The sequence below is a fragment of the Arachis hypogaea genome, chromosome 19 (genome assembly GCF_003086295.3).
Source record: "Arachis hypogaea cultivar Tifrunner chromosome 19, arahy.Tifrunner.gnm2.J5K5, whole genome shotgun sequence".
Taxonomy (NCBI): domain Eukaryota; kingdom Viridiplantae; phylum Streptophyta; class Magnoliopsida; order Fabales; family Fabaceae; genus Arachis; species Arachis hypogaea.
This window is the reverse complement of record NC_092054.1, coordinates 153,730,706-153,752,859: the sequence shown is the minus strand read 5'-3', so window position 1 is coordinate 153,752,859 and position 22,154 is coordinate 153,730,706. Positions and strand designations below refer to the sequence as shown.

The 22,154-nt window shown below is 38.1% G+C and overlaps 2 protein-coding genes across 2 annotated transcripts; one reads left to right on the top strand and one right to left on the bottom strand.

Moving 5' to 3' along the window:
* Positions 1-14,636: 14,636 nt before the first annotated feature.
* Positions 14,637-16,730, top strand: LOC112777259 (prefoldin subunit 5). Its single transcript, XM_025821592.3, has 3 exons — positions 14,637-15,198; positions 16,078-16,155; positions 16,387-16,730. The coding sequence occupies exons 1-3, from the start codon at positions 14,893-14,895 to the stop codon at positions 16,471-16,473; spliced, it is 471 nt and encodes a 156-aa protein (XP_025677377.1). The 5' UTR covers positions 14,637-14,892; the 3' UTR covers positions 16,474-16,730.
* Positions 16,731-18,656: 1,926 nt separating this feature from the next.
* LOC112779687 (anthranilate synthase alpha subunit 2, chloroplastic) lies at positions 18,657-22,141 on the bottom strand. Its single transcript, XM_025824022.2, has 11 exons — positions 21,966-22,141; positions 21,657-21,841; positions 21,375-21,564; positions 21,051-21,202; positions 20,672-20,787; positions 20,313-20,559; positions 20,172-20,228; positions 19,831-19,983; positions 19,590-19,670; positions 19,334-19,420; positions 18,657-19,206 (listed from the first exon to the last, which is right to left on the bottom strand). Exons 1-11 carry the CDS (start codon positions 22,105-22,107, stop codon positions 18,880-18,882), a joined length of 1,737 nt encoding a protein of 578 aa, XP_025679807.1. The 5' UTR covers positions 22,108-22,141; the 3' UTR covers positions 18,657-18,879.
* Between the last annotated feature and the right edge of the window lie 13 nt (positions 22,142-22,154).

Genomic DNA, 22,154 nt, shown 5'->3' with positions numbered 1-22,154 from the left:
GATTACCCTTGGCGGCACTGAATCCTTTCGTCCACGCTTCTGTGGTGCTTTTTTTCCCGGTTTTCTACTTGCAGCTTGAGGTGACCGGCCCTTTATGTCTTCACCTTCCCCCTGTCTAGTCAAAAGGTGCCCCTAATTTAAGAAACGAAGATAATCAATGATCTTAATCAAACCCCAAAGCACCACCAAAACAGAAACCAAAAACAGCAAAATAAAAAAAAAATTAACATCTTAAACACACGGGGTTAGCCACAACTACCTAGCACATCTGAAAAACAGAAAACATATTTAGAAACAACAAAAAAGCAAACATAAAAAACATCTTGAGTCCTCTAATAGGCAGCTTCGACTTATATAATGGCATAAATTAACCGATTACGAGAGAGAAATGAGTTCATCGGATATAATATATTGTGCCTTCTTTTCTAGCCTCTCCGAGGTCCACGCATCGAGCCATGGCTCATGCTCAAGACAGTTGTCGAGCAGACCGTATTACAATCAGTGAAAATAGAGGATCTACACAGAGGATGGGCACAAGTTTTGTTATACATGACAGAAAACCAGGTTGAATATACTCTTAAGTTGAACAGTTAGCATGAGATATGGTTCAAGATGGTAAAAGGTTCGCAACACAGAAGTAGTGACAGGAAACATTCAGCTGAAATCATACACTGAACCATCTAAAATTAGTCAACAAAAATTCAAGTAATTCAGCAACATATTAGTATATCTCATACAAATAATAGTACTAGAGCCTGAACTCTCCAAACTAATGTATAGGAAATTAATTTTCTACAAGTTATGTTCTTCGTAAAAAAATAGCATACTGAATTTACTAATAGTCATTGCATCCTACCAGCATGACAAACATGCAGCCTTCACATGTTTTGTTCCCTTTCAGCTTATACTTCTCGACTGCCTTGTCGAACCACTTCAGAATTTCCAACAGCTAGTTGAATCTCCGTGGATCAGAAACATCTAAGACAGGGTAGATGTGCCATGGCAAAAGTGCCTGTTGAGTGGTGGGTCACAGGAACATTTTCATTACCACCAGTAGGAAATATCTCTTGAACTCCATCCTATATGATTCTGTGGCCATTGGACAACTGTAAACTAAATTCCAGAGTTCGGTTGTTGTCCGATCTCATCAATCTCCGCAAGCTTCTCAACGGAGTTGTTTTTAGATAGCGTGCTCATCATGTCATGTATGTAGCTGGGCGAGTACCGCAACTCTAACAATTTCTTTTAATTGTTACAATAGCTATAAGTCACACATAAGATCATGTGGAATGTTAAACTGCGAATGGTAGACATCATTTTACCTTTTTTCCCATGTTGGTTGGCTTTTTTGCAAAACAATCCTGCTGCGGTTTCACAGAAAATAGCCCCTAATCCTTTAATGGATACTGCCAACAAACATCAGAGGCAACATTAAAAGAGTTCTCAATTAAACACGATTGATGATGCTTTACGAAACCCACATCAAATAATACCATATTAAACCAAAATTAAAAGCAGTATATATCAAATTGCACGAGGTTCATTTTTAAACACATGCAAAATTAGAGTAGATGTTCAACATGAATAGAAAACCGCCTGAAGAGAGTCTTAAGTTACACAGATTGCATCAAGTGTGTGTTCCGGGGTATAAAAGATTAGAAAGCAAACAGGTAAATTTGCATATAGGAAACATGATTTAACAAGCATTAAGCTACAACACAGGTAGTAGAAACAATTTCAGAGTTCCTAATAAATTGACGCTTGAATCATGAGTAAGGACCAAAACTTAGTTCGACACAAATCAGACAAAATTTACTATAATTTCACCATCCAAAATCCAAACCACAATTAAGAGAATAGTAACAATCAATCACCAATCAAAGTCAATATATCAAAACCCAATTCCCAATAACAACATCTTTCGCTTTCTAATTTCAGAATCATCCATTCGCAAGTTATAGCAATTCAACAACATCCAACAAATTAGCAAAGGTAAACCACATCGACTACAACCATAGTTCCTGAAGCTAAGCATAGATTACAAAACAGAATTAAACCATTTCAAATTTTATGTTCTAGGTAACTAATAAAATCCAATAGATGTTGTAAAACCACCAACAAATCTTACCCAAAAAATCGAATTTTCTTGCTGGAAGTTGATAAAATCAGTTCAGACCCAAGTTCAATCAGGAAAAACATCATAATTACCAGTGAAGTACGTTTCTTACCCCCTATGAATCCAAACAGAAAAAACACTGCTCAACCAAGAGCATGACAGTGATTGCCAACTATATTTATACTCACTTTAACATTTATAAAAATCCGTTGGGTTAACAAGATATATAATTGTTGGAGGCGATAAATAATTCCTGCTATTTTTTTCTGAAATACTTTTGCCTGTAATGTAAATTAAATCTTATTCTCATCACATTAGACTTTTTTTTTCAAAATTTCCACTCTCATTGAATGATTTGCTCTCGTATTTTGATAACAACACTCTTACCCATAAAGTAACCTTAAATCAATTTAAATAAGCATAAACACTGTAACATGAACTATACTACTTCCAATACTAGTACATGAATTATACACCCTAATAGCAACCTCTAATCTTCAATTCAAATAAGCATAATCACCGTAACATGAACTATACTACTCCCAGTACTAGTACATGAACTATACACCCTAATAGCAATATATAATCTCCAAAAAATACCCAGAAACACCGTTATAATACATTGACCAAATTTTATTGAAAAAACATGCAGTTGAAATCAGAAGCAACAACTACATACATACCAATTAGTCATGTGAAGGTAGGTTTTCCAGGCTGGAGCAGTAGACCTCAACCAGTGTTTGGCGGAGCAGAGTCGGGAGTCCTCAACGATGCTGCCAAAATAGGCATGCAGCACTAGCGGCGAACCCTCTGTGAGCAGCGGAACCTAATTGTTTCTCACAACTTGGCATCCGAGATTGGGGAAGCACCGAAGGGATGGTTCGGTTGTGGCGTTCTGGAATGACGGCGCTCCAAGGTTGCCCGCACGTGGTCGGCAAAGGCGCTGCGTCCAATGGAGGAGGTAGGAGGTGTACGCGCAGCTCCCGGTATTCTGGCGCGACGGTGGGTGTGTTTCAAAATGTGCTGCAGTAAAACGGTGAAAGTAAGGGGTAGGGTTTTGGGTAGGATGAAATTAGTTTACCAAGATAGAATTTTTGGATGTTGCTAAGGTGATATGGGATTCTGGATCCTGGCCCAACAGCAGTTGACAGATTTTTAGCTGGAACCCTCTTGGTTCCCTAACACTATTGAATATAAAATATGAGATTAGTTTGTAGAAGTTAATAGATCTCCTTCGTTTGAAGGTAGAAAGTGTTTTCTATAGATATTAGGTTGATGAATATCATTAATGTTATTTCGATAATTAAGTCGGTAATGATGACTAATAAAATTAACGATGGCAAAAAAACATATATCCGCAGGATTATTTATGATGGGGATTAACGAGGACCGCAAAATCTCCACGACGACGGTACTTGTTTGGCAAATAAATGGAAACTGAAGCAGGAATTGAGTTACCCACAAAATCTCCATGAAGGAGAAATTACTTAAACATCCATTTTTATATATAAGTTATGTATAGTCCTAAGAATTGTTATATTATTTTGTTAGAAAATTTTATATTTTATTTTATTTTAATTTGTATGTTGAACATTTTGTGTGTATGTTGATTATGTTGGATTTGTATTTGGATTATGTTTTAATTTGATACATTTGATCGAATTGTATTAAATTTTATTATGGTTGCATTAACTTTTTTTGAAAAAAAAAATTAAAACTTAATATCCATGGATCTTTGCAGGTATCTGTATCCCTCGTGTGAGAGGAGAATAAATGAGGAAGAGTGATGGGAATAAGGCAGGACTAGAGATGCTTTACTAAACAAAGACAAGGTCGGGGGAGGCATAGAGATCCATTGCCATTCTTAAATAAGATCATAGATTAGAAGCTAATAATGAATGATAATTGAAGTTGAGGTAGAACTCATTATGTGTTGATTTGTTACCTAAAGTATGGCCCACACCAACAACCTCGGAATTGGGTCGCTAACCAAAAGGATAACTCCCCCGAAAATCTCTCCAATCAAACCACCACAACTCCAACAACCGGAATAATAGCAAATAGACTTCGTCAAACCAAAGAAGAAGATACAAATAACTTCCTAAAGGTAACTCCATATATACTAGTGACCAACTAAGTCACAGGGATGCAATTCACTCCATTTCATTCTGAATACTCTCACACTCTTACTTACTTGAGTGTTGGAGTCCCTTTGCAGGTGCCCAATGCCGCCACCCTCATAAGAAGATGATGTTCCTCACCTTCATTCCCAGGAAAGCAAGTTCAAGTGACAGCAGAACGAGCTATACCTCGGATATCTATATTCACATAGGAACATTTGGCACCCACCATGGGGCCCGAGATTTTCTAACCCCACATCTTTCTATATATTTTCTGTGCTTTCTTCTTTTCTTTTCCTTGCAGGTCATGACATATGGTGGATGCTCATAGCAACGCCCCTTCAAACCCCAACTCGGCCGAATTACTGGCCATCAACGAATCTCTCAGAGTGGAGAATCTGAAAATGGCCGAGCTCTTGCATCAAAAGCAAAATAGTCAAAGTAAATGAGGAGAGCACAAGAACGCGGAGAACAAGGATGACAATGACGAGCACACGTCAGAGGCAAAGCATACCATACCCACTCCCCCCAAAAATCGTAACCAAAAGAACTAATCCTTTCACAAAAGAAGTCATGAGCTTTCAGATTCCAAAAAATTTCACCCTGCCAATGACCCTGAAACCCTATGTAGGGATAGGGGACCCAAACATCCACGTCACCAACTTCTATACCATGATGTTCATAAACAAAGAATCCGACCCAATCCTATGTCGTACTTTCCCAACCTTCCTAGACGGAGCCGCCCTGATTTAGTTCTCCAACCTCCCTGAAGGCTCCATTTCTAGTTTCGATGAACTAGCCGACCAATTCATCAACCATTTCGCTGCATCCAAGATATACGTGCACAACTCCGACTACCTGAGCACCATTAAGCAAGGGCCGCATGAAAGCCTGAAGGACTACATGACCAGATTCGCTGAAGCGACCAATGAAATACCCAACTTGAACCCTGAAGTCCACCTTCATGCCCTGAAGAGCGGCCTCCGCCCCGGGAAATTCTAGGAGACCATAGTCATAGCAAAGCCGAAAACTCTAGCCGAATTTCGAGAAAAGGCAACAACCCAAATCGAGATTGAAGAGCTCTGAACACTTTGAAAAGCAGAGAAACCCGCCTCGAACAGAGAAGGCGAGAAGTGGAACAAACACCCAAGTAACAGGACAGACCAAAGATCATTCAAACTCACATCTAAGTTCGACAACTACACTCCCCTTCAATGCCAAGAGAGAGGACATCATCAGAGATATCCTGCACTCAAAACTTATCAAACCGCTAAACAAAGCAGGCATATACCAAGACCAACGATACGTAGACAAGTCCAAGTACTGCACCTTCCATCAGAAATATGGACATACAACAGATGACTGCGTCATCGCCAAATACCTTCTCGAAAAACTGGCCCAACAAGACCTACTAGACAAATATATTGATACCAGAGGGAGAAAGCGGCATACAGAAGACCTCGGTCAACATTCCAAAACAATCGACAATCCCCGATACAAGGGGAAAAAGGTAGACGATGATGTCAATCCACCCCGTCGAGTAATAAATTATATTTCTGACGGTTTTGCAGGAGGAGCTAGGATACACAAACTCGGCTAGAACGAGATCCTACCAGGCTATGATTTCAGTGACAGGATCAACCTCATCTCAACCCATCAACCCACACAAACCAGATATCTCATTTCTCCCCAAGGACTATAAGGCAAATGACTGCAACCTCGACGACCCCGTAGTCATCTCTGCGCCGGTTGGAGAACCATTGGTCAAGAAAATTTTGATGGACCCAGGGAGTAGCGCAGACGTGCTATTCTACTCAACATTTCAGAAAATGAAGTTAAGTGACAAAGCCCTCCAACCATCATCCGGGGAACTGGTAGGTTTCTCAGGTGAGCGGGTTCCTATCTGAGGTTATATCTGGTTACAAACCACACTTGGAAACTATCCTGACTATAACACTATAGACATACAATATCTAGTTGTTGATTGCAGAAGTCCTTACAATATAATTCTAGGTAGACCTTCTTTAAATGCTTTCAATGCTATTATTTCCACTGTGCATTTGTGTGTCAAGTTCTTTTCCCAGGATAACAAAGTCGTAACAATTCATGGAGACCAGAGAGAAGCCAGGTAGTGCTATAACGCCAGCCTAAAGACCGAATACTCAAGACAGCCTGAGCAACATACAGTATGTCCACATAGTATACAATTCAAAATCATTACCCCCGTTGGCCGACTTAGATCCTTGAACCAACCATCAAGAATAACCGATGCCAACAGACGACCTCACAAAGGCTCCACTAACAGCCGAGGAAGAAAAATATACATACCTCAGTAATGCACTGAAAAACGAAGAACGAGAACAACTGGCCGGGCTACTGAGGCAAAATGTTGATCTATTCGCGTGGACTCCAGCAGACATGCCAGGAATAGATCCCAATGTCATTTGTCACAAGTTGGCAATCAATCCATCTATCCGATCTATAGCCCAGAAGAAAAGACATCTTGGCACAGATAAAAGGGCAGCTTCCTTAGAGGAAACTCAAAAGCTCCTCAACGCTGGATTCATAAGAAAGCTCAGATACTCCACCTGGTTAGCCAACATGGTAATGGTAAAAAAGAACAACGGTATGAAAGCCACCAGGACATGGCAAGCTAGGCGCTAATTGGGAAGGCCTATTCCGGATTTGCAAACTCATCGGCAAAGGAGCATACAAATTACCAATGTTCTGAAAACTAGTTCGAACCGGCCGGTCAGACCGGTCGAACCATGAACCGGACTGAAAAATGTTTCGGACATTCATCAAAACCGTGAAATTCAAAAACTGGAATTGAACCGGTGAACCGGCCAGTAACCGGTCGGTCGAACCGAACTGTGACCTGGCCGATTTTTTGGATGGCAACAAAACGCTGCCATTTTTTCGTTCTGAATCTCTAAATCACCAAAACTCCAGATGCTGAGATCCCTAAATCACCAAAACGCCTTCCCTTCTTTGCTTCAGTGGTTCTCATTCTTCGAGCAGGCTTCGCTGAAGCTGCTTCCAACGCCTCACTGAGTCACTGTCACACTCACACCGTCACACGGGTCGAGGGCTCGCCGTCGAGCCACCGCAGAGCCGTCGAGAACTGAGAAGTGAGAACGCCTCACTCTCACGGGTCGAGCCACTGCCGTCGAGCCATCGCAGCAGTCGTCGAGAACTGAGAAGGTGCCTTCGCTGTCTCCCACCGCCTCGCTCTCACTCTCCCTGTTGCATGTTCTTCCTTGAAGGTGCCTTCGCTGTCTCAGTGTCTCCCACTCTCCCTGTTTTATTTTTCTTTGAACTATGTAGTGTGATTACTCAAACTGGATGATTTTACTTTGAACTGAAACTAATCTGTGATTCAGCATGATGAACACCCAAACTGTGAACTTTGGATGTTGTTTGTTTATTGAACTGATTTCGCTCTTCCTTTTCTTCCTGTTGGCGCTCTCCCTCTTCCGTTTCTCTTCTCTTTCCCATTCACTCTCGCCTCCAATCCAGTAACTATCTAACTAACTACTCTCCAATTTTGTTTCACTTATTTATTTATTATCATAATTTGATTGCATGATTGTACTCTGATATTATTTAATTGAAGTTAGAACTATGCTTTTGGATTATTCAGATTCTTAATTTGATATGGGATTAGGTGAAATTTGTGTTGATTTTTTGCCTTTATTCTATTTGCTACTGCAGCTTCTGCAAATGGAGATATTGGGGTTGAATTACCTAGTGATCAGGCAGAGATTATATTCATGGGGACTGGAACTAGTGAAGGGATACCTAGAATTAGCTGCTTGACTAATCCTCTGAAAAAATGTTTGGTATAATGAAGAAAAAAACAATCTTTGTGGAAAAAATAATTAAGATTTTGCTGCAATGGAAGTGAATGTTCAGGGTTTTGTTAAGATTTCTATATTTCATGATTGTTGTAGGTATGTTCAAATTTCAAAGGCTGCTCAGCCGGGCAATAAGAATAGGAGACTTAAACATATAAAGACTGCTCAGCCGGACAAATTGGTAGAATATTTTTTAACATATAAAGACTTGCTGGAACACGTACTGGATTACAGTAACCAGACAATAGATGATTTAGTTAAATTGTTTGGGATATTTTGATGCAGCAATGAATCATATTAAAACTTTAGACCTATGCAGGTAGTAATTAGAATAAGTGAGGTAACGGTTGAGAATTTAGGTTGGGAATATATGGTGCTCCCAATGGCCTTTAGGGACATGTAATTATAACTTTAAGGTTCATATTAGACTATAATTATGTTTTAATGTGTTTATTTATATTTTATTTATTATTTTATTAGAAAACGGTTTTTCCGGTTCAACCACGGTCGAATCGGTTGAACCTATGAATCAGTGAACCAGTAGCTAGAACGGTTCGATGATCGGTTTGGTTTTCAGAACCTTGCAAATTACAAACACTTGATGGCTCAATACTACCAAATAATTGGAACATTTCTTCTTTAAGAATGTACTACAATTAGTCTATAAGTCGGGCACGGTGATGTATTCTTTTTCCTACTACCATATTTTTTTCCTAAGGCGGGTTTTACTAGAGAGATTTTAATGAGGCACACCACCCCGCACTCTACCAATTACCATTCCACAATGCAACAAATAATTAAATTCTTTATCCTACTCGACCGAATACTATCAACAAATAATACTAACTAATAGTATGAACATTCAAAAAGATTTTCATACGAGAAAATCAAATAACCAACCAAATATGTACTTTAAACATGTTATCAAAATTCTAAGTCAGATGTTTTTGGCTAAGAAGCCAACAATCGGCTATAAGCCGGAAACCCCAACATACATAACCATGAAGACAGAAAATACTAAGTCTATTACAGAAAACAACTAGACATTCGGGTTTTCACCCTGCTCCTCTTCATCATCATCCTCATCCTCTACTAGCTGACCACCCACAACAACCTTGCAAGGGTCCATCAGAGACAAATCCACCTCAGAGGCCAAGAGCCTGGCTTGCTATGCTGCTCTCTCAAAGCCGGCGGCAAACATCTCAAGGCCGTGATCTTCTTTCTCAGTTTCTAATTGCTTCTTCTCCGCAACAAGCACCACCAATCTAGCCTCAAAAGCAACCTTCTCTTCTTTGAATTTATTTTCAGCAGTTTCAGCGGTAGTCAATTTCTCTTGCAAGGAGTTCACCAGGTCTAGAGCATCCCGAAACTTATTCCCTTTCTCCAGATTATCCTGCATCAATTGACTCATAGATGCCCTATCAAAGGAGTCACGAGCATGCTTAAGTTCCTGAGTTCGGCCAACACACATCAGCCAAGCTCCCATCACCTGAAAAAACACAAAACCTGAGAACACGAAAACAAAACCAAATACCACAGTCACTACGAATATAACATAATATACCTGCAAATACTGCAAGATACCAACATCCCCAATGTCATGCAAAAGCTTCACATCAGAGGGACTCTGACCATATTTATCAGCAACAATAGAAAAAGGGAAGTGTTCACTCCATAAGGAGGTCAGATCCTCATCACCCTTGTACCCATGAAGACTCCTCTGGTTGTCAGTAAATCTCTTTACCTGTTCTAAATTGACTTCCTTCCCGCCAAACTTATCTTCGGACACCCCAACCCCCTTTTCTTTTTTACCCTCTCCCCTTTTTCTTTTATAACTCACTTTCTTAGCTGGCGATGGCTGATCCACTTCCGCACCTTTCTCGGCCACGACATGACTACTTAACCCTTGCTTCTCAATATTTTTGGTACGAAAAAAATCTCGCAATCCATTTGAAGTAACTTTCGGAGCTTTTTCAACTGCAATACATTAAATACAAATCAAATACGAAACCAACAACAAATAATACATTCGAATCTCTATTCGGCAATTACCTATATACTCAGATAAAGCATCTCTATCAGACTCCAATTCAAGAAGGTCAACAACAGACAACAAATCACACAAAGAGACATTATTTACTAAACATTCAACTACCATCTCGTTTTCATACTCCATCCTTTCCATCCCCAGTATCTGCCTAGGCCTCGGAACCTAGTATAAAGGAAACTTCTCCAGCAAGCACTCATCCATATACCACGGAAACTCATTATCATCAACCCCAATTTTCAAAAACATCGACTTAAACCCTTTATACGAAGACTTGTACAAACTGAAAATAGCTCGGCCAGGAACACTAGCCAGGTTCAACCAACAACCCCTCTTAACACCTTTACACTGAAATAAAGCAAAAAATACCTCCAATGATGGTACAACCCCAAGACAATTCATCAATACTTCAAACCCCCTCACAAACGCCTAGAAATTTGGATGTAACTGGGAGGGGGCATATTTCAATTGCATAAGCACCCCACACTCAAACTCAGAGAACGGAAACTTGACACCAAGCTTAACAAATACACAACTGTACATAAAGAAAAATTCAAAACCTTCGCCTCGGTGATACACACGGTCAGCAACATTGCATGGCAAAGATTTCTTTTTTATATCTGAACCATCCCTAACCCAAGACGACACCGGACCTAGCTGAGAGATACTATTCTCATCATAAAAAAATAAAACCCACTTCGTCACAGACTCAGCAACCCAAGCAAAGGGATCACGGGGATCCCAAACAAAAACTTCCTCAACAAGCCTATCTTTATCCTCAACAACAGCCTTTTTCCCTTGACCCTTGGCATTCTTTTTTGAAACAGTTTTCCCCTTTTCCATCACAAAAGGAAAAGAAACAAACTCAGAAGAAATGAAATACAAAGCAAAAGAACACTAACCTCTTCTGTCCATTCTTCAACAAATAACCTCAACACAAAAACCTAATCAAGACCGAAAGAAACGAAAAAGAATGAAATTTTACCCCCTAGCCCACTAAAAATTCAAACAATGAAGACCCAAGTCAAAGCAAGCCCGTCCATCTCCGCGTGGTGCAGCATACTGACAGTTTAGAAACTGCTCCGGTTCCCCAGGCGCATTAACTCAATGTGACCTTTCATTTATTTTTTCTCACTAGAAAAGCAAAAATCATATTTACAAAAATTCACACTTTACAGTAAAAATTCAATTTACCGCCAAACCATTAAGGCACTCCCATTTTCGAATAACCTCTAAAACGAGGTTGAGCTTGGGGCTCTTACCAGCTCCAACTCCGAGCTATACTTCGTCAAAGCTCAACCTGTTTATAGTTTGGTATACCAAACAGGTCGACCTTGGGGGCTATGATCCGTTACCCAAAGTATGGCCCACACCAACAACCTTGGAATTGGAGCACTAACCAAAAGGATAACTCCCCCGAAAATCTCTCCAATCAAACAACCACAACTCCAACAACCAGAATAATACCAAATAGACTTCGTCAAACCAAAGAAGAAGATACGAATAATCGCCTAAAGGTAACTCCATATATACTAGTACCAACTAAGTCACAGGGACGCAATTCATTCCATTTTATTCTGAATACTCCCACACTCTTACTTACTTGAGCGTTGGAGTCCCTTTGCAGGTGCCCAATGCCGCCACCCTCATAAGAAGACGACGTTCCTCACCTTCATTCCCAGGAAAGCAAGTTCAAGCGACAGCAGAACGAGCTATACCTCGAAATATCTATATTCACACAGGAACATGTGTAATTAAGTTGAGTTGTAATTTTATGTAAAATGTATTTTTTGTCCTTAATATTTATTATTTTTTAACGTTTACTTTTATTAAATTTTATCCTTAACATTTTAGACGAAATTAACATGCAAGAGTAATTTTAGTTAAATTGAAAACATTAGGGGAAAAGTTGGATAAAATTTCCCACGGTATTCTTTAAGTCCGGTAGGTTAAGGACTAATCTGTCGCGAATCAGAACTTCATTTAAGGCCTTATTAGTGGATAATGGGTTACTATATACACAAGGCGGAACCAACATTTACTTAAGCAGACTAACGAACTACCACTAGACCAATCTAAATTAGTTTCCTCTATCATTCTTATTAAGGATCAAGAACAAACCAAGTTATTGGAAAAAAAAAGGTAACATTCACTTTTACAATAAAAATAGATCCATAACAACAAAAAGACAGGTAGCATTCAATTTGATCCACAATCTTTTTTTTAATGAATAATTTCAATTTTCGCTACACTATGTGTTGATCGAAAATATTTAGTTTCGAAAAATACATACTCAAAAGTATAATGGACTTTTATTTCAAGGCATGGAAGTTATATCGAGAATGGTTTGTCGAGGAATAAAAAACAAGAGCTAGTCGATGTACTCTATCGAAGAGTTAAAGTCCTTTGAAGTTGATTTTTTAGTGGTTACTCACGTTGTGCAAAAAGAGTGGAAACGATTATGATGGTTATAAGTGGCTAAGAGAGGGGGTGTTGAATCTTAACTTCTTTTTCTGCTGTATAGTATTTTTACTTTCTCAAAGAAACTTAGGAGATATTTTAACTTTTGTCTCGTATCGAGTTGAGAGACATTTTCATTTTGTCTCCTAAGTGACAGAAACAAAAATGAAGTAGGGAAGAAGAAATAACACTAGATGTATCCTGGTTCATCTACTTGGTGCAATGTAACCTACATCTAGTCTCCATCACAACAATGATGAAATTTCACTATCTCTTTTTCAAGATTACAAACACCAATGCTTCCCTAGGATCTACCCAATCCTATCTGGGACAAATCCAGATTCTAAACCCAATCCAAATTTGACTAGACCTCAATCTAGCTTTCAACAATAAAGTGCTAACTCAACTTGTAAGGGAATCCCCACAAGATCATGACACAAAACAGAAAGATGTACAAAGTAAACTTGAGATATCTTATGGTTTTTTTCTCCTAGTTTAACTCATTGCTTTTTACCTCTCATTGACTTTTTCTTACAAACCTCACCATGTTTGCCTTTTAAATGAGACTCAAACAGATCAAAACTGAGAAAAAGAGAATACTAATTGAACTACGTGAAGGAGAAGAACTCTAATAGCTTGGGTAGCTATGAGAGTGAACTCTGTGCTTTTCACTTACTCGCCTTGCCTTCAACTATTGGCCGTTCATCCTTAATATAGAAGGGTAAAGCCTCCAAGGTTGAAACAAGTTCAACCCTCACACTTTCTTCTTCTCCAACATCTGAGTAGCAGTGACTTCATCAGAGAGAAGAGAGAGAACCGAGTCTGTTGCATGCATGCTCACCTCTTCTCTCTCATCCTTTTTCTTCAAGCTTCTTCAATCTTTTCTGTTCAGCTTGACTTTGGCCCCAAGTATTGATTTTGAACGTTGATGAGCTTCTGAACCAAGATGGCTTCACGTTCTCCATGGTTGCTTCTTCTGTGCATGAGAACTTGTGGCTTTCTTCTTGGTTCCTCATTGTAGTACAAATGAGAAAATAAACTTTTGTTGTGCTTTGACCGAGAGAGACTAGCTACTTAGTTGTAGCCCCTTTTCTTTGCTTTGATTTGACAACAATCTTGTTACGTTTCTTCAAAATCTTCCTTTTGTACTTTCCATTTTTCTTATTTCTTCTTCTTTGAATAAGTGATGTGACCGAAGCAAGAGAGAGAAGAGAAAATTGATGGCTTTCAGTGGAAGTCTCAAAGAAAGTGAATTGGAACTTGAAAAATGTATTACTTAAACCAAGGGAGTAGATAACCGAAAAGCGCTTTGAAAACCTTGGACCATTTTCTTATTTTCTTTTATTTTGGATTAAAGATATGTGATTGGGTTTGGCTTAATTGATGGACCAAAAGCGTGTTGACTTGGACTTTGCATTTGTTTTTTGGGCCAACTTGTTTCATTTTATTTCCTGCACACTTGACCAAATACATCAAACCAACAATTGAAAATATTTTAATAAAACTCTTTAATAATACTTTAATAATGTTTATTCATCATTTTAATTGAATATTAGTTTTTCAAACTCAACAGGTTACTCGAGGATTAGCTCACATGGAAGTTACTCTTGAACTTGATTGTCGAAGACTTTTATAAATAGGTAAAGGTTTGATGAAGAAAGGGTTGGGACTTTACTTCAGAAAAACACTCAAAGCACACTTATATCCCAGAGATTTTCTGAACCTGCATTCGAGTCATTTTTCTATAGGGTTCCTTCCATTGTTTTTAAATTATATTTATATTTTCTATAACATTTATTTTCTTTGCAAATTTATTTTTTCAAGCAAGTTATCTTTCCTGTTTCCTTTTAATATTCAGCACTTTATTTTTTAATTTTAAAATTCTTCAATCTTGTCGAAGGTAATTTATTATTTTATTTAAATTTGATGTCATTCATTTCGATTTCAGTCAATTTATTTTCAAAGTTTATTTTGTTTTATCAAAAAAATCCTTTGATGTACTTTAAAAAATTGGTATTTACATAAGAATAGATTTTGCTCACAAACCACTGTATATCGAACCACTCTTCGAGGAAAAAAGAAAAAAGTGAGTTGCGTTAGTCCATTTTCACATTTTTGTTTTTCTAGTTAAAGTACAAATTGTGCGAATGTATTAAGAGTTTAAGACTTTGTTTTGGAGTAGTGTGGTGTATTGGGCTTTTGTTGCAACTTGAAATCACACGCGTGGGAGGGTTTGCCAAAGAAAGCGCGAGTCACTCAGAGCTGAGCTGAAGTGAGAGAGAATCATCGGAGATGGCGTCGTCGAAGGGAGGCGGAGGCGGAGGAGGAGGGATTCCACTGGAGAGGATGAGTGTTGAGCAGCTGAGGGCGTTGAAGGAACAGGCGGATCTCGAAGTTAACCTCCTTCAGGACTCCCTCACCAACATCCGCACCGCCACCACTCGCCTCGAGATCGCTTCCTCCGCCCTCAACGACCTCTCCCTCCGCCCTCACGCCTCCAAGATGCTCGTCCCCCTCACCGCCTCCCTTTACGTTCCCGGAACCCTCGACGATTCTCAGAAAGTCCTCGTCGACGTCGGCACCGGTTACTTCATCGAGGTACGCTCCCCTCTTTCTCTTCTCTTCAGCTTCTGAGCTTTATATCAAAACCTATTAATCGAATTCTGTGTTTGTAGATTGCTTTTATGATCCGAATTGCGTCCTTCGATTTTATTCAGTAATAATCGTTGGAATTGTGTTGTTTTGGCGTCTCCTTTGAAAATTGATGTTAACATTTTATGATAGCAATGGCACTGCTTTCAAGCCACTAGCGTATTTTGCCACTGTCGTTTGTTTTCAGAAACTCCAAAGAGATGCAGTTTATCTTGTTTGCATACATAGTGATAGAACTATGATGAGTTTTTGAGGTACAAAAAAAATTTCTAAATATTAGGTTCATATGCGGGGGGGTTATGTAATTGAGTGATGAGTTAAGTACAGTTCTTGTAATGTTCTATCTGTAACTTTCCATATTCAACGAAACTTAAATGTTTTGCGCGTGCTAGTTTGTATTCAAGTGATATGATTCGTTGTAATACCTGCCAAAATCTACCAAGGATATTCAATAGTGACATGGGAAAAAAAAAAAAAACTACAATTCTTGGGTAGGTATCCATATGTGCATTTAATCATTATACAGTTACACATTTACAATAAAGTATAAGAGACAACCTTTCTGTATCCTGTTCAATATTTCCATGGTTAAGTAAGTGTTTCCTTTGCAATGTCGAAGATGATAGTGGAGTTGAAAACTTTTAAGGTGTTTGTTTTATCTGGTTTGTGCGTGTTTGTGTGTTGGATGAAATAGTTTTTTGTATTTATAGGGTCTAGCTCATTTTATTTTGTTTGATTTTCGCTTGAATTATGCTCTACATTGATGCGTTGTACTCTTTCTTTTCAAAGAAAAAAAAGTAATTGTTTCCTTCATGCTGAAAATAGAAAACGATGGCTGAAGGAAAAGATTACTGTGAGCGCAAAATCAACCTACTGAAGTCAAACTTCGATCAACTTGTTGAGGTAAGTTTCCTGTTACACATCTTCTAAAACTTGATAGATGTATATTTACTACTTGTTCTAAGGCAAGCTTTCCCGATTAGATGCTGATGGTAATTTCTATGGTTATGCTAAACATGATTTTTTTTTGAGGAGTGTGGTTTCAAGTAACATTTCTTGTGAAAAAAAGGTTTAGCGTCGTATGTTTTGCCTTATCCATTTATAACTGAAAAGCAGCATAATCCAAAACTGCAGGTTGCATCCAAAAAGAAAAATGTTGCAGATGAAATGGCGGTTATTTTACAGGCAAAGATGAAGCAATTAGCATCTACATCATCCTAAAGTAGTAGGTATAGACTTCAATTACTTCTTCCATGTTATTGTACCATAGCAAACCAAAATCAGTGGTTTTGAGTCAGTGATGTTATATGTTGTTTGAACTTTTTATTAAATTACTCCTCTTTTTATTAGATACCTCCAAAATTTATCTTGGAAAGATTGGAATTCGGAACTGTGTTTGGAAAATCAAGTCAAACGATTACTATTGGAATTTGGAATATTGAGAGTATTGATGGATTGAGGAGTGGTTTTTTGATTAAGCGCTTTCCATAGGAAGTGACTCTGCTCTGTTATCATTCCGTCATTCTTCAGTCTTATGTTAACGCTAATAAAATAACACAACACAATGATCTTCTAAAAGTTAATTTCGTATATTTCAAAATACCAAAAGTATGGGAGCCAATGGAATATTTGTACAATGCGTACAATGGAGGTTTAGGGAGTATTAGAGATATAATCATTAGTGTTACCTTTTTCCATCAGTGTAAGCTTCTGGGTTGAATGGTATTAGAGCTCTAGATCTGAAAGGTCAAGAGTTCGATTCTTTGGTGAACCCCAAAATTCTAAACTCTCAACTCTAATCCTATCCGCACTCTAAAATTCTAAGCCCTACTCTACCTGCAGAAATATCAAATTTTTTCGAAGTAAATATAAAATTCAATCATTTCGAATTTTATACATATTAATAACATAAAAAATAAAAAACTAATGTTCTAAATTTTTAAATTAACTAACTAGTTTTAGTGGTTGTTCACTAATTGTAAGTCATTATACAAGAGAGGTTGTGGGTGTAACTCTCACTTCCTTTACTGTATACCTAATTTTATAAAATGTGTTATATATGAGGTGCGGGTAGGGTGGGGTAGGGTAAAGTACACCCTAAACCCATACCCTATCCTACCCGCAACAGATCGGGTAGCCTACCCTACCTGAACGGGTTGGATACCCGCGGGTAGGGTATGAATTGCCAGCCCTATTTATGATGCAATCATATTAGATGTAAACAACGTATTGGTTAATTTTAAAATATAAAATCTATGTTGAAATATAAAATACACATTGAAAATGAGTTCAATAATCATGAGTTAAATAATCATGTATTTTTATATAAATATATATTAGTTGATTTTGATAATTGATTTTAATGTACACATAAATAATATTTTTTATTATATTTTTGTGCAATTGTAAAACTAAGGAATTAATTTAAAATATTTAAATTATTAAACACTTGACAGGAAAATTCATTTTGAATTTTTTTTATAGATTTAACTAATATGTGTTTTAAGTTATTATGAAATTTTTTGTAAAAGATATTAGAGTTTAATTTTTTAATATATTTGTTTTGTATTTATTAAAAAAATTATATAGAAACTTTAATATATGTTTTAAAAAAATGTGAGCTAAATCCAAATTGAAGGTAAGGATGACAATAATCTAAAAAATTGGAAGATAGGAGTTATAGCTCAAATGAATAATAGCTCAAATTAAGAGGTTGCGGGTTTGAATCTCCTATCTTTCCAAATTTTTAAAGCCAATGAGTTATAACTCAAATGGCATAGATTCCCCATACTCAATTAAGAGGTTGCGGGTTCGAGTCTCCTATCTTTCCAAATTTGCCAATGAGTAATAGCTCAAATGGCAGACTCCCCATACTCAATTAAGAGGTTGCGGGTTCGAGTCTCCTATCTTTCCAAATTTTTAAAGCCAATGAGTAATAGCTCAAATGGCAGACTCCCCATACTCAATTAAGAGGTTGCGGGTTCGAATCTCCTATCTTTCCAAATTTTTAAAGCCAATGAGTAATAGCTCAAATGGCATAATCTCCCCATACTCAATTGAGAGGTTGCGGGTTCGAGTCTCCTATCTTTGGTAAAAAAAAAAAAAAAGATGACAATAATCTGGATTAGGTTTACGCACTACCAATCCTCGTCTCTCGCCCTGCTGACTTTATTCCATATAAAACTAGTTCTACTATTATTTATTAGTAGTAAATACTTGTACCGTAAATCCCTAATTTGCCCAGCTTCGCTTCTATAACCTCTTGTTGGGGCAGGTACATCCAGACCCCAACTCTACTTCTCTCAAAATCCATCCTGCACCAGATCGTATAATTACTAGCCCCAACTAAGTAGGAGCAGGGTGGATACTAATAGTTGCGGTACGAGTTGTATTGCCATCCCTACTTGAGAAGGATAACCTAACTTAGTTACCTTTTCATTTATGATTTATTGTCCGTTTGTTTCCATCCTCTCATCCACTTCCATCCTCTTTCCAAAAACGAGGGGAAATACCTTAAGACTTACATTTTTCCTCTTTGGTCTACATTCCAAGTCAAGATAACAAAATACGATTCTTCAATGATGGAATCCCATCGTTTGCTCCTACATTGTCAATTCCTGGATAAAACTATTCCTTGTCTACAAAAGAAGATTCTGCAAGATCAATGGCACGGGCAAGGGCAGCAGCTTTGTTCTCGCACTCCCTTTGCTCATCCGCCGGATCGCTGTCGGCCACAATTCCTGCTCCTGCCTGAAGATGGGCAATCCATTCTCTGCGTTTGTTGACATCCTTGTACGAGTACATTGTGTCAAAACGGGTGTTGGTAGGGAAAACTATGGTCCTCAGAGCAAGGGCAATATCCATATCACCGGCAAAAGATATGCCTCCAAACCCCCCGCTATATGGCCCTCGTCTTCTTACTTCCAACTGATCAATCAACTCCATGGCTTTCACCTGTTTTCCAGCATATACAATGACATCGACAACTACTTAGGGACCCCAAACAAGTCAAATATTTGATTGCACTATTGACTTGGTAATAATCAAGACCCTACATCTACAAAGTACAGGTAAACATTACCTTTGGTGCTCCGCTAACTGTACCAACAGGTAAAGCGGCACGCAATGCATCCCAGCATGTTAAATCATCTAGTAACTCCCCAGTAACCTGCAAAGATGAATACAGTTTCCATCATTTGAGACAAGTTTCTTCACTTCAAACAGATCAGGCTGGAGAAACTGGATTTTTTGAAAAACTAAATCAAATAAACTAAAACAAAGGGAAACTAGCTCATTAGCTCCCATATATATGAATCAACAATAGAAGAAACTATTACCGTTGAGCTAATGTGCATGACATGGGAATAACGCTCAATATTCATGAGCTTTTCAGCTTGAACTGAACCAGGTTTTGAGACCTGCATAATCAATCTTTCATAAACCACAAAGCTAGAACAATAGAAGAAATGATTGACACGGGGATGCACAACTTATTAAAAAGCATTAGGTTCATATTCTAGTAATAATATATTCAACGTGAAATTTGAAGACACAAGTCCAGAATAGAGAAGTATAAACCTTTCCAACATCATTTCTCCCCAAATCAACTAGCATTACGTGCTCTGCACATTGCTTTTCATCATTCAGAAGTTCCTTCTCCAACATCATATCTTCTTTTGGTGTTTTCCCCCTTCTAACAGTCCCGGCAAGGGGACGATTGGTAATTTTTTTCTGCAAACAAAATATGAAACACCTATTAATAAAGTTCATGGCATTACCAAAAGTTAAGTAAAATGAGAGCAATTTAAAAAGGTCAACAATCCCATTATAATTATATCATAGAATTAAATTATTTATGTTCCAAGTATGAAAATTAAAAGATGATGCTATGTATTTGATTAATTGTTACAGAATGCTACCTTCTTTACTCGTGTAAGAATTTCTGGACTTGAAGCTACCAAAATACTTCCTCTGGCCTGTTAACAGTAAATGATTAAATAACCTAACCTTTGAAGGTGTGACTAACTTATAAATAATTATGTCAAGGGAAATTGACAAGCCTGTAAATAAGTCATATATGGACTAGGATTAACAATCCTCAGTGCTCTGTAGACTTCAAATGGGTCGGCAAAAGTTCGCCGTTCAAATCGTTGACTCAGTACAATTTGAAAAATATCACCAGCCAATATGTGCTCTTTAGCCTGCAAAACTGCTTGCTTGTATTCCTCGCTTGTCATGTTTGACATCTCCAGTTTGGGACCAAAGAGACGAGTGTGTAGCTTTATTGAACCTGCAGGCAGCCTTGGGCTGATATTGACAATGATAAACGTAGATACTCAAATCTAACATAACCAAATTCCATCCCAATTTTATAATTAGGCCAAGAAGAAGATTAACAGGATAAGAATAGATTGCTCACGTAATTATGTCATGCACCCTAGATACTAGAGTTTCCAGTCGCTCCATTCCACCATTGAGGGCTTCCTCAGCAGAAGAATATCGGTCCAACCGAACCCAATGAATCACGTATGCTTTCTGAGTTGAACATACTCAAATAAATAAAATGAAATTATTCTCCAAGTTGTGATTCTAATGAACATAACTTGTTTGAATCTAATTACAAGATTCAGTACATCTTGCTACAAGCTCTAGTAAGTTATCCCATTTATTCAGGTCAAATGGGAGGTGAATATAAAATCAGTATTGCTGTTAACATGAAAGGTGAATATAAAATCATACACCGAAGCAAGAATTCTCTAAAATAAAACTTGTACAATACACGGTAAATATGACAGTACCTTCTCAACATGATCAAACACAATAACATTATCATAAAGGCCCAGATGAACATCAGGGAGGCCTCTGTCATCCATTGGGGCAGAAGAAAAGGGTAGTTTCTTCTTTTCTACATAGCGCATTGTATCATAAGAGAAATAACCCACCCAACCACCTGGAGAAAAGAAAATGGCACATGGTAAATTAAAAATATACCAGGGATATTTTTTATATCACTGATGATCTCATTCATATTTATCTCAAGTGTGGGAAAATGCATGAAGCAGTAATGACAAATAGACCTACATGCATACAAATGCAGTTATGAGTGAGTTTGATTCACCTACCACAAAATGCTTCTGGAAGTTCATCGATGAGTTGGGGTTTCCACTTCTCCATGATTCTGCGAGGAATGACCATAGGGTCCTCGACGATCTCCTCGGTCCGGCATCCTTCCCCGTGGTCCATGATTGTAACCATGTTCTCTTTGGCCACAATCTCCATACATGGCTGAGCTCCCACCACACTGTACCTCCCCTAACACAAGATTAATCACAAAGTTTAGAAAGAACAAGACTCAATAGAATTAGACCAAAACAAAGGATTATTTATTTATTGTGTTCACTCACAATGTTTGAAACACTGAGGCCAGGCTCCACAGACTCAAAGAGAAAGCTTGGAGCATCCCTCTCGTCTTCCTTCACCAAGCACCGGTACGCAAGAACCGGCGTCAGATGATCAGAAAATATGCATCGGTAAAGTGGTATCACGTTCCCCAACTTCGAAGCCTCTATGAATTTCGCTGCATTGTCCACTGAACACAACAGCAACCAAAAAAAAAAAAAAAAGAGTCCATTAATAAAACTATAAAAGATTGATAGAATTTGATAATTATCCAAAAATTTCAATGCGAAAAGAGAGTGAAGAGTCGGAATGACCTAGAGGAAGAGATTGAGCAGCGCATCTGAGCGTCCCACGGCGGAGGCGCAGCTGAGACCTAGATCTGAAACCGGAGAAGAAGCTTCCATTGGAAGAGGGAGTAGGACGAGCTAAGACGGTTGAAATAGCTAGAGCTTCCATCCGAATTAGAAGCTCAGAACAAGAGAGAGAGAGAGAAGCAGAAGAAG

Coding starts and splice junctions, on each gene's coding strand:
- LOC112777259 (XM_025821592.3), top strand. CDS start 14,893: ATGGCGTCGTCGAAGGGAGGCGGAGGCGGAGGAGGAGGGATTCCACTG. Junction 15,199..16,077: donor GCACCGGTTACTTCATCGAG/GTACGCTCCCCT, acceptor TGCTGAAAATAG/AAAACGATGGCTGAAGGAAA. Junction 16,156..16,386: donor ACTTCGATCAACTTGTTGAG/GTAAGTTTCCTG, acceptor CCAAAACTGCAG/GTTGCATCCAAAAAGAAAAA.
- LOC112779687 (XM_025824022.2), bottom strand. CDS start 22,107: ATGGAAGCTCTAGCTATTTCAACCGTCTTAGCTCGTCCTACTCCCTCT. Junction 20,229..20,312: donor CATATATGACTTATTTACAG/GCTTGTCAATTT, acceptor TACTGTTAACAG/GCCAGAGGAAGTATTTTGGT. Junction 19,671..19,830: donor GGAGAAATGATGTTGGAAAG/GTTTATACTTCT, acceptor TTGATTATGCAG/GTCTCAAAACCTGGTTCAGT.